At 36.2% G+C, this 13,137-nt stretch overlaps 1 protein-coding gene across 2 annotated transcripts in view; it reads left to right on the top strand.

The window, feature by feature from the left end:
- The first annotated feature begins 1,142 nt into the window (after nt 1-1,142).
- The window catches only part of LOC149837153 (UPF0613 protein PB24D3.06c-like), a 71,222-nt gene continuing 59,227 nt past the window's right edge, over nt 1,143-13,137 (top strand). For both annotated transcript variants that reach the window (XM_090005853.1, XM_090005852.1), the window contains exons 1-2: nt 1,143-1,456; nt 10,351-10,427. In XM_090005853.1, the coding sequence (XP_089861979.1) occupies nt 1,262-1,456; nt 10,351-10,427 (272 nt within the window). In that variant the 5' untranslated portion in view covers nt 1,143-1,261. The remainder of the gene's footprint in view (nt 1,457-10,350; nt 10,428-13,137) is intronic.

Genomic DNA, 13,137 nt, shown 5'->3' with positions numbered 1-13,137 from the left:
ATATGCTAACATGTGAATTCAGGATTTTGTTTAGACTTGATCCAATCAAATACATCTTTGAAAAACAGTTCATGACTGAAAGAATCACAATATGACAAGTCTTATGAAATTTGATCTGAAATGTCTCCCAAAAATCGATCAAGGGGCAAACTATAACTGATCATCTAGCCAACCTACCCATAACTGAAAAAACCAGAGTTAATGATGACTTATGAAAATATTTGGGCAACAAAAGAGGATCCTGATAAAATTTGGTGTTTGTATTTTGATGGATCTTGAAATATTAGTAAATCCAAAATTGGATTTGTTACCATCACTCCCAAAGGTGAGAAAATCACATGTGCTTTTAAGTTAGACTTTGTATGTACCAACAACATAGTGGAGTTTGAAATCTTGATCCAAGGGTTAAAAACTTTGATCGAAGTGGGAGCCAAAAAAGTCCATGTCAAGCACGTCACTAGGGCATGGAAGACTAAGCAAAAAAGATTAGCCTCCTATGTTGACTTGGTCTTGGAGTTGATAAAAAATTTAGATTCTTGTGAATTCTCACATGTATCCAACTCTACTGCATCGGGTCTACTTCTGATCAGGACTTATATTTATACCTGCTGCTTAAAATCTGATCCATATGACATGGGCCTTGTGCGACCCGTTTTGCACCCTTATTTAACCATCACCGTTGTTGCATTAGTAATTGAGTAACGCAGAATGGATCCGACCCGTTGCCTGCCACACTTGAGGCTGCAGTGTCAGCACATGTCAATAATTTAATTTTTGCAGTGTGTCCCCTCTCTTCACCGTGACCATCAAGGTAAGAAAATATCGAAGATATCTTAAATTATGCGATAAGATAAAAAATATCTCATATTCTGGATAGATCTTGTTTTTATAACGATATTATCCCTTGGGACTTTTTGTTTTTATATCCTCTTCTCATGTATTGAAATATTTTATATACTTTTTTTTAAACAAAACTTATTTATATACTTTTAATGTCACACAGGACATTTTGCTTATATTGTCGCGACAGAAAGTCGACTGTTTGAATTTATCGCTATATTTTCCGTGGCCGAGAAAATCCGAAAACCCGTAAATCCGCTCTCTCTCTCTCTCTCTCTCTCTCTCTCTCTCTCTCTCTTGCAGTGTGCGAAGTCTTTAGGGTTTTCCCGATCCCCTGATCAGTGGAAAAGGGGGGGAAAGCGATCCGATTGCAGGAGACCTCAAAGTTTGGAATTGGTTCGATGGGCGAAGAGATTTTTCGATGAATCCGTCCTCTCCCCTCTCTTCCTCGTCTTCTTGGTTCTCGGGTATCGTCCGCAGCTGCACCATTAAATCGAGCACGCCCAAGATGGCCAACCCCGGAAAACCGGCTTCTGGGGACGCCCTCTCCGGTTCCGGCCACCGGAAGAACCAGCTCGGAGGAGTTCTTTTCAAGTATGGCTCTAACCCCGTCCAGGTATTCTTCTCACTCTCTCTCTCTCTCTCTCTCTCTCTCTCTCTCTCTCTCTCTCTCTCTTTCGGTTTGTGCTTTTTGATGGTAAGGATTTCCATAGTATTTTAGAATCGTGAATTATTGCATGGTTGGCGTCCGTTTTGGTTTATGAATCCTGGAAATTTCTTTCTGTCGATTCGTTTGATTGTTGCACATTGCACCCGCAAATACCGTACACAATGCGGTGCAATGCGTTCAATGGGTAGTTTTGCATTTGGGTTGTTAATAATCGGAGGCTTGATAATCTTGATGTGTTGATGATGAATTGCGTAACGAGGCTCGCAGACCGTTCCTTTGAGAGATTTGCTTTGCATCCCCCCATTTCTTACATGCCGATCTTGACCATTTTTTCTATTGATGTGTTCGTATCTTTTTTGGCCTCTTTTAGCCATGGTTGGCCGATCCACTAATTCTGGCAAATCTCGGGTGACCTGCAACTCGCGACTTGGCGAGTCAACTTGGATGACTCAGAAGAATTTTCTTTTTTATATATTTTAAAAATGAAATTCTCCATCAAATAAAGATACATTTAAAATGTAAAAAAAAGGGAATGGGATTAAGGTGAAAGATTAAAAGTCACAATTAGAATGGAAATTAAACACAATGGGCATACTTGATATTTCATACCATAGGCTTGAGTTGAACTAAGCATATGGAACACTTGAACCTGAAATATGAATATACTCGTATCATGCAAAATCATGAAGTGATTTTTCAAAATTTAAATTTTAAGCAACTAAATATCTAAAGTTATATCAATTCATAATATAAACTATAACAAAGACTGTTTAAAAGGTTAACTAAAATAAAATGCATATTATATAATGTTTTCTACTTCTAGAAAAAGTGCATTCGAGACTTTCTGTCCTATTAGATGCTACGTCAACCAACAAAATAGAAGTCTACAAAGCATCGGCAAAAAACCAATGGCTTATTCTAAAAATGAACAATCTACTAAGATAGAAAACTATCATAATAATCATCATCAGCAGCAAAAGGATTTGCTATCTCAATTGAATCATCCTTCATCTTTCGTGAAAAAGTTACAACCAATGGTTTCTCCATCATCTTCATTATCATCCTTGAATGATGCAGAGACCTCATGAACTTTATCCATAAAATCTTACAAAATTCATTGTAAACATGAAACATTTTTATGAAAATGAACATGTAACATGATATGACATATTGATATTGAAACCACAAAATTCCCATGTCAAAAACATCATTGTAATTTGTTGGTGTATCCTACTCAATACTTGGATTTTCCAAGCAAATGTTATATGGTAATATTAGGTCATACATTATAGTTCACAATTTTCATCATTTGAGCATCTCACGGGCTCCAATTATAATGCATATATACAAGATCATTCAACATTGTTTGTTGCAAACAATTTCTTGTTTTTGTATAGATTTGGTCTGACATGCTCTAATTTCGCTCATATCCAGATGATGAGCAAGTTTGATTAAAAACACAGAAAGCAACATTTTATAATTCTATTCATCCTGCATATATTTTCGACCAAATACTTGAAGACAATAATAAGTTAGATATTCTCGTTAAAGAGAAATTTGGCAATCAATAAAGGTTCAAATCAGAGATTAGTATAATTAAATGATATTATCTTTGAAAAATATTATACACCAAGTTGATAATCACCTTTCAATTGCCTTTTTCTAGATCTAATAGTCTGAGGATCTCCAAAGTCAGCAATTGCATTCATGAAATCCTCAAGCTTGTAAACATTCACATTGAAGGAATTGTATATGCATGAAGACAAAAACCAAAAATACCAAACGTGTTAAATTTGATATTATTTAAAAGATGTGCTACCTTTCATTCCTATTGAAAGTTGTTTTTCTGGATCCCTCGAGATGCATTGATGCCTCATGCAGGTCATCAAAATACAGAATTAATATATTAGAATTTTCAAGCATGTTAAAGTTAAACGTAACAATATAACACAAGTAATTTAAATTAGTGTTATTTCTAATTTATCTTGCCTCTGTTTTTGTCAATTAAAGAAGTATCAGCTGCATAATTGGATGTCCAAGTTGTAAGTTGTAACTCCCATCTATCATCAATTATGTTCCAATAACGTTTGTATTTGCTTCTACCAATACAATAGACATCCTTGATTGCCATTTTATCTCTGTAAAATCCCTTCATATATGTAGCACATTTGTGGTTTATCATCTCGAGCAACCATGTGTAAAGCCTTTAACCGTTGGCTCTATTTTATTATTTTGTAGAATCTTTGTTTGAATTTTATTAGAAGCATTTATCTTCTAATATGTTGAGAAGGTTGAGAAGGTTGTTTTTGTCCTTCACAATCCCTGATGTATCAGTTGACTTAACAAAGCATAAACCATGTGGGCAATAGACCAAGAAATTAATAAAAGTTCTATTCCTGCAATCCTTCCAACCATCGGCGTGATTGTACATCCTGTTTCTTTTCAAGAATTTGTATGCTATACTAAATTGTTCTCAATGCTTTACATCTCTTCCTTACAAAATCGCCATGAAACATGGACTGTGAAATGCAACTAATCTTGGTTGGAACAGCAAATCCTATAACAAGCTTTTAGTTCACAAGAATCATTAAGTACACCATTTCTATAATTTAAAAAAATTACACACATGCTTCTAACATCATAAATTGTAGCCTCTCTCTCTCGCTCTCAGCATAGCAAATGAACTAATACAAACATGAAACTGAAAGTCCCACTCTCAATGGGTCTCAACCTCATGGTAGCTTTTACCTTTTAGAGCAATCAAGAGGACACAATAACCCTCTTCTCGAAGGTTGCATGTCATAAGGAGAAGGCAACACATTAGTAATTAGTTATTAGGATATTGGAAACAAGAATAAGATGGCATTAGGAAACTCAATTGACATTTCTCTTTCCTTTTCAAATCTAACTTCTAAAAGGCAAAATGCGAAAATGTGCCCAAATCACATGGTTCTTCATAATCTTGGCACTCAGGCGAGTTAACCAATTTATGCCAAGTGTTGGTAATTTTTTATTTTATCTCGTACTGGAAATAATATGGTCCTAGCTTGAACCAAGTTGCCAAGTCAAATGGTTTGACTCTACAAGTTTGCCAACCATGGTTTTAGCTAAACCTTTTCTATCCATTTTAACTTTTTTGCAAGTTTTTCATGTTATGCATCTGATTTTGAATGACTGGTTGTTTCCTGCATCTTTGTCTATTTTGGGCGTGATGCTTCCTGTGTGGAACTTCCTGGGCCGCCTTCATGCTCTATAATTGAAATGCTTTGATCTTTTCGTTTTGTCAAGTCTTCTTTGAATTGCATCATACAACCTGTGAAGGGTATGGCCAATGTGAGGAATGGCCTGATCAACAACATGTATTTTTTCTCCTCTGTTTTGGTTGAATTTTACTTAAGGAAGCTTCCATTTGTGTGCTTGAACACTGAAAGGTGAAGTGTTTGAGGGACACATTCATAAAACCCTATGTTGGGAGGACTATCGATGAGTCTTGATATTTTGCACAAACTCTTCATCTTGTTGGTTTTGGTTCTCTTGTAAGAGTTTAGAGTGGTCTACAAATCATGTTCTTCTTTTCATGCTTTTCTCCACTATGTTTTCTTAGACATCAATTTCCTTTGTTTGATGTATGTCTGTGAGATCAAATGCAATTATAAACTTTAGTGCTGATATTGAAAACTCAGACTTTGTTGCAAAAGCAATCAACAAAGTTGAAATATTGGGTTGCAAAAGGGAACCTTGTTGTCCATGTTGGCCTCATTTCATCATTAACAATGTATGAGCCCTGCTGTCTTCTTTGCAAGGGTTCTCAACCAAACACCTTGCTACTGCCAAAGCCAATGCCAAGTCGATACAATTAGATAAGTTTTCCACTTTTTTGCTTAAGGTTGCAACTATTGATGAAGGCAATAGTTGGTGCCCTCTGTCATCTTGATAATGTTGGGTGTGATCAGTATGAAATATTTCATGTAATCCTAGATTGTCTTCTTGAGATTGAAGGAGCAAAGATCTTATGCATCATGCATTTGATACTTTTGAGAATCGTTTATAGTATACAACTCCCTCCTTAGATCATGTAGGTGTTAACTATGCACGACCCATACTCAACATCGTTATACTTGTGATTCCATCACAAATATTGTCATCATCAAGGAACATGATCACCATAGTAACTTCCATCTCCTTGCCATGAGTCTTTTTGGCCTTAAAGTGTTGTGCCATTTGACTTGGGTAGTTCTCAAGCTCCTTGGCATTACAAGCACCTTTGCAACACCAAAGTTTAGATGAAGCTATGTCACATGGGTACGGGTACGGAGGGTACGACACGACAAATCCAAAAAATGTGGGTACGGTGACACGGTGATATATATATAATCACATCAATACGAAATAAGTCCAAAAAATCAAAATCCATTTTTCCAACAAGACAACATAAAATAATTAAACAATTAACATTTAACAACCAAGTAAACTAAATGTATAAAAATATAAACTAAAAAACCCTATATCAGTCATTGAAAGATGCTCCTACCTCTTTGTTGTCTGCCGGAGGTTGCTGGAGTGTCACGGGCTATGTTACTGGGATTCAGCTAGCAGGGTGCCGCACCCGCGTCGACGCGGGTGCGGGTGCAGCACCGGGTGCGGTCAACCCGACCCTGGGTGCGTTGACCGCACCCAGGGTCATTTTTGTCCATTTTTTTGATTTTTTTTTAAAAAAATTTTTGCCCTATGAAATGGGCTGCGGAATTTAAAAAAAATTCTTTGGGGGGGGCGCTGCCCCCCTATAACCCCCGCCATGGGCGGCCCCCCCTGGACCCCCGCCCGCTGACCGTGCAGCGGGACCCGCGCCGGGGGGAGCCCCCGGACCCCCCTTCCTGCAAGGGCAAAAACAATGAATCAGGCTCCACAACTCATCACTTTCATCTTTGGGGACAACCATATAAGATAAAAATATGGTAAAAAGTAAGTTGGGCATAAATGTCATGGACCTTAACAGCTACCATACATTCATATATATATATATATATATATATATATATATATATATATATATATATATATATATATATATATATATATATATATATATATATATATATATATATATATATATATATATTTTACATTTTTGCCCCTGCCGCACTCGGGTTTTTTGGAAGTGCCGAATCCCCGCACGCGCACCCGCACCCATGTGACATAGGTCACGGGTGAGCTCCTTCAATCGCTAGAGGTTGCTTGAGTGTCGGAGGTCGCTAGAGTGTCGCGCGAGAGAGAAAGATAGATAGAAAAGAGGAAGACGAGATAGAAACAGAAAGGGAGAAGACGAGAGAGAGAGAGGGGGGGGGAACAAAAAGGGGAATCGAGAGGGAGCCAAAGAGGGAAATTGAGGGAGGGAGAGAGAGGCGAATCGAGAGAGAGAAATCGTGAGCAGAGGGATTGAGAGAGGCAAATCAAGAGCGAGACTATATATATATATATATATATATATATATATATATATATATATATATATATAGAGAGAGAGAGAGAGAGAGAGAGAGAGAGAGATGCGGGTGGTTTTATCGGGTGGGGAGGAACCAAAATGGCCCACCCATTTGACCTTGGTCAAACCAAGGTTTTAATGCAGACCCGACCCGACACAGTGTGGGACCTGACCCACGGCATACTTGCACTAGGCCCGGTACCCGCCCCCATGTCGATACGAGTACAACGACCTCCCAGGCATGTCTATATGACACGGGTGAAGAGATCCTTTTTCATGAGCAACATTGCTATTTGCAATAACCCTAAAGATCACGTTGTGCATTTGCAGTTCCTCTACTTCATTGGTTAGATCATCAATAGCATCACCAAAACGGGCCTTCAATACCTTGATGGCATACTTCATGTCTTATTCAAGGTTCTGACCAGTGTGTATGGGTTGAGTTACATCATTCTTTATGCGTGAAGCTGCACCTCACAATATATCGAAGCAAGTTCCAACTTAAGGCAATTTTTTGGTGGAAGCTCTCTTTGCAGACCATTCTCACCTATGTTGGTTCACCATGTCGGGAGTTGCATCCCTCATATTAGCATTTTTCCTTTTCAAGTTGCCATTCTCTATGCCTGAATGAACATAAAACTGGAGCTTTAATATCAACTCTCTTTGGCCAAACTAGGATGTTAGGCAACAGTGCAATATTTCTGTGAGTAGGGCATTGTTTGCATTAGTGGGGCAACAATCATGCACAAAGAAAACAATGAAAGCAATGAGTGAAAACAATCATAAGCCAATGTGCAAACAAGCAAATCATAACAGCCATAAGCAAATATGCAAGCAGCCAAATGAATAAAGGAGAAAAAATCAATCGGGAAAGCAGGACAAGATGAAAGTAGTTAATGGAATGGGCAAGAAAGAACTGGCCAGTGTTATACATATAAGTTGCATTAGTACTGGTGTACAAGATATGCAAGTCAACATGACCTTGATACAAGGTGAGCTCCATATGGGTTCTCTAGTCTCGATGAAGACCTTATATTTACATTGAGGGAATAAATTAACACTCAAGGACTGGACCTGTTTACATGCTTATAAAGTTTATGACACATGTAAATGGCTATTTTGGCTTGTTAGGGCTGTTTATTGCTATACAAGGCTTTTAGTGTGCCCTGTGGGCCATGTCTGCAATACTTGGAGGTTGGGGAGGCTGCTTGACTGATACATGGCATCTTGGACCTTCCCTGCATCACTTCTGCTTGGCAACAATTTTTCATAGTCCAAGACGCATAGGCCTTTGATGACATTTTAACATTTATACTTTAATGTTGTCTTTCATTCTATGATGGTTCAGGATGTATCTTCTTATCAATATGACAGTTATCATTGATATTTTGAAAGTATTGATTATCACCATAAAATGGAAATCCTATTTAAAAGCTAAAATGTTGTGGCACTTTTAAAATATCACAAAAAATACCACATTATTATTTCAATATTATTCTTTTCTTGTTTATCATTTTAATATTTTTTGCATGCAAACATTTTTCTAGATTTATTAGAAAACCTTTGTTTTGCTGATATTTTTGCTTGCTGCCAAGACTAATGTATGTGACAATGCTGCTTATTATGTCCAAGGAAGTCTCTCACTATAAATATTAAAAAGACATGATGTCATGGTAAGATGAAAGAATTAAATATGATACGGCTCCCCAATTTTGCTTTATTTCCTGATTCACTTGCTGCTTGTTCAAAACATGCTCACTAAGAAGTGTATGCAAGAAACCAACATTTAAGATTAAAGCTTATTTGCACTTATTTTCAAAGAACTCTAGTTTGATTTCTTGTGTAAAAATTATTTTGGCCCACCTTGATAAAGGAAAATAATATGAAGTTCTAATATTTGCACCTGGAAGGCAATCTACCAACTGATTATAAAATTCATTTTTAATTCTCATGATATACGTGTTGATCGATAAACATTTTAGTAAAAGAAGGATTGGAGCAGCGGGAGATAGGTCTAATTGTTCATGTCCCATACACAATTTATGGTTTTGAGAGTTTTGTCATTTTGTATACTAGACAACAAGTTGGTGACTCTACCAGCCTTTGTCACAAAGATACGAGTACGGACGTGTATGTGACTCATAAGCGTGACATTGATTCGACAAAATCTTGAAAAGTGCGACACGGCGACACACACACACACACACTATATATATATATATATATAAAGTGTTCTATATTAGCATAAAAAATGTTTATTGATCATTTAAGTTTAAAAAGTTATTTTTGTGTTTTGTAATTAATACCTCTAAAAATATTTATATCAATGTAATACATTTATTGTAAAATATTTTATATTGCTCACTTACAATGCCATTTTTATAAACCTATTGTGAGATGAGATGGTCCTCTCTTTGTCTCTCTCTCTCTCCATTGAGCCTTTTCTGATTAGTGACGTGTTTTATTAAAAAATAAAAAAATGAGATGTCTTGTCTCTTTAATGACATGTCAACTCTCTCTCTCTCTCTCCACATGGACTGGTCGATGCCCCTCACAAACAGCAAAAGGCTCTGTCTTTTTGGTGTCATTTTTTACAAAATAGATTTCAGACACAACTGAAATGAGTCGGACACGTTGCGGCGTGTCATCAACTTGTCATGCGTCAAAATGTGTCTGACTTCGTGTTCCAGTATGTCATCCATGACACGGGCCCATTTGGGCTTGTCACTGTGACATAGCTACCAGCTTAACTTTGGCAACCTCCCTCTCTCTCTCTCTTATGGCAATTATAGTCTGTTTTAAATACAAAAATGAAAGTAACACATCATTGACCATTCCTTTTTTTGGTGGTTTTTTTTTGCATGAGTTTAAATATCAAGTTTTTATTATTCTTTCTCTAGATAGGTAGGCAGACAATAGGACAGAAAGCTTAAAAGTGCCTATTTGTTATTATATTGAATTGAGAAACTTTACAGGTAACTTTTTTTTGTTGCGTAGTGAGTTTTTTCATTATCATTCAGGAGTGCCACATTAGTCTTCATATGGAAGACCAGGGATTTTCACATATACTGGAATAAAAGTGCAGTACAATGGGTGGTGCAAACTCGCTCAATAAACAATGTAGCTGCTAGAGTTGGATTAGCAAATTGAATACAAGATTTGTAGCTATTTCATTGTATACTTCAATGATTAGTTTTTGGTGGGATATATTTAGTTTGAGGGTTGATTACTCTATTTAAATTTTCTTATGCATTTATCTATTGTCAACTGCTTCTGTTATGTTCGCTTATATTGCCCCTTTTTGTTTATATATGTTCTATGTTGTCAAACTTGATCGTGAACTTTTTTCATGATGTAGGTTGCATTTAAAACTGGAGATTTCAAGCAACAAGTTATTTTTATTGGTGGACTTACAGATGGTTTTTTGGCAACAAAGTATGAAGTTCTTTTCCATATTATGCTTATTTTTGTTGTTTACAATTTTCCTAAGATATTGATGTGGAAGGAAGGAACATTGTTCCTTAAGCTTGTAGATTTTAATACTAGAAATAAAATTGAACTTAGAAATCTATTAATTAATAGTTAGGCAATAATCTAGGAAGCCAAAATAATATATTTTCTTTGATACTAAGGTTGTTAAGAAATTGGAATCAAGGTTGTATGTATCGTATCATAACCCGTATTGTTCGGGCCCAAAATAAGATACATATTGTATCGTAAAAAATCGTAAATTTTGAAAAAAATAAAAATTCTAAAAAAAACAAAAAAATTAGCAACAATTCTAAAAAATTATAACACACAAAACAATGATGAAAAGCACAAAATGCAACCATAAATTCACATGTGAAGCATTTATGTCTCTATGAGCTACATATCACATCATCAATCATCAATCATCAAATCTCACACGAACAATAATAATATCCTCAATTAACAAGTAAGAACATGCCACAAGATTCATCAAAAGGAAAAAAAAACAAGTTTATGAATACTTAACAATTGCAAGTTACAATACATAAACAAGTTTTTAAGAAATATACCATCAATCATCATCATTATTTTTTTCATCATCTTCTTTTTCTCCTCCGATGTTCAAATCATCTTTAATATACGTGGGGTCTTCGTCATCTACGTTCTGAGCTCCCTCCACGTTTATCCATTGAATGTCATCTTCATTCATGAAGTCTATGTTAAAATGTAATCTGTAATATATATATATATATATATATTATATTTTCTTTTATTATTTTTCTTTATTTTCTTTTTTAGCATCTAGTTCAATAGAAACTAGATATTTGATCTAGTGAAGTTCCTGTTGGAACTTGACTGTGCAAATAGCTGTTGGACTGTAGTCCAACAGCTATAATAAATGCTGTTGGACTACAGTCCAACAGCTATAATAATAAATGCTGTTGGACTGTAAGAGACGTTGGAATCCAACGTCTCTTTTGGAGAGCTCAAAATGAGCTCTCCTCTCTCCCACTTTTTTGTATATATAGGGGTGAACCCCTTCAATGTAAATAACTATGCTTCTTAAGCATTTTGTTCATGAATAAAGTATTATTTATTTTTCAAGTATTCTTCCTTTTATACCCTTTCAAGGGTCATGCTTGTAGTGTCTCCAATAGACACTTGTTTGTGAGTTATTTGTGCATTTGTTGAAGACCACCATTTCATTACATGGTATCAGAGCTACGAAATCCTTAGATCTTGAAGTGCTTCTGCCTCGATTTTCGTGCCACATTTATAAAAGGTGTTTCATCACCTTGTTCTTGGCTCAAGAAGATTTGTTTGAAGAAAGGCGAACTTGTGCTACAAAAAAATTTGGTTTTGTATCCTCTCTTATTCTTTTGTCTACTCTTTTTCTTTTCTTTTTATTTTTCTCTCTCTCTCCTCCTATTTATTCCTCTCTTACCCTTGTAAAAGATGGATGACAATGATAAGATCACCATCATTCCTATGAAGCTAAATGATAATAACTATGTAATGTGGGCTTCGATTATGAAGCACCACATTTGGGGAAAAGGTTTATGGGGTATAGTGGATGGTTCCGATTTGGAACCTAAACTATCTCTTACCAAGAAAGAGGGTGATAAAGAGGTTCCTCTAACGGAAGAAGAGAAGAGTAAGGCGTTAGCCACTTATGAAAAGAAATTGAAAGAATGGAGGATAGGGCATGCAAAAATTATGTCATGGCTCATCAATAGCATAGACATTAAAAAATGCTCTAGTCTAGCTAAGTTTGAGCATGCCGATAAGGCTTGGGAATACCTTAAAAACATGTATTCCCTTAAAGATATTGCACATGTATGCAATTTACAAGATAAAGTTCGGACAATGACTCAAAAAGATAAAACTATTCGAGAATATTATAATGAGTTGTCCGAACTTTGGGAAGAGTTGGCTCTTCTTGAGCCCAAATGGCATTGTGCCGAAGACATCGAGCTTCGTCAAAAGCAACTCGATATGGAACATTTCTATCAATTTGTGAATGGTCTAAGGCCGGAGTTTGAATCCACCAAATCGGCCCTTTTACATCGTGGAAAAATTCCTTCTATTGTTGATACTATAGAAGAGCTCACTATGGAGGAAAATAGACTTAAGAAAAAGTACTCCAAAAGTTGATGATGACTCCGTTTTAGCTGTATCTAGACTGGAGAATCATACTCGTACTTACAAGCCGCCTCATTTTGGAAGGCAAAACGGCGACTTTGATAAAAGAAAAGTTATTTGTCATCATTGTCATGAACCGGGGCACTATAGGCCTCAATGTCCAAAGTTAAAAAGAAGAGAAGAAAAAAGAGTTGCATCTGTTGAATCTGAGTCAAAAGATCAAGATGCACCTGTGTCTATGGCTCAATTGATGGAAATCCTTCAACCTCTTCTCAAAGGGGTATCCTCCTTAACCGAAGCCTCAACTGGAGCGGCAGTTGCATCTTTCTCCGGTCCAGGTAACTTTCCTTGGCTTTTAGATTCTGGTGCTTCTTTTCATATGACCCCAAATGTTAATAGTCTATCCGAATGTCTTAAAAATAGCTCAAGTGTGTCAAAGGTTTTTACAGCCGATGGCACATCTCTCGAAGTAAAAGGAATAGGATGTTTTGAAAATCTTCAAAAATCCAAAAGATTTTTTATCCCAGAAGTT

The sequence above is a fragment of the Nuphar pumila genome, chromosome 5 (assembly GCF_984573655.1).
Source record: "Nuphar pumila chromosome 5, dmNupPumi1.hap1.1, whole genome shotgun sequence".
Lineage (NCBI taxonomy): Eukaryota > Viridiplantae > Streptophyta > Magnoliopsida > Nymphaeales > Nymphaeaceae > Nuphar > Nuphar pumila.
Note: the sequence above shows the minus strand (reverse complement) of the source record. Positions and strands in the feature narration are given on the sequence as shown.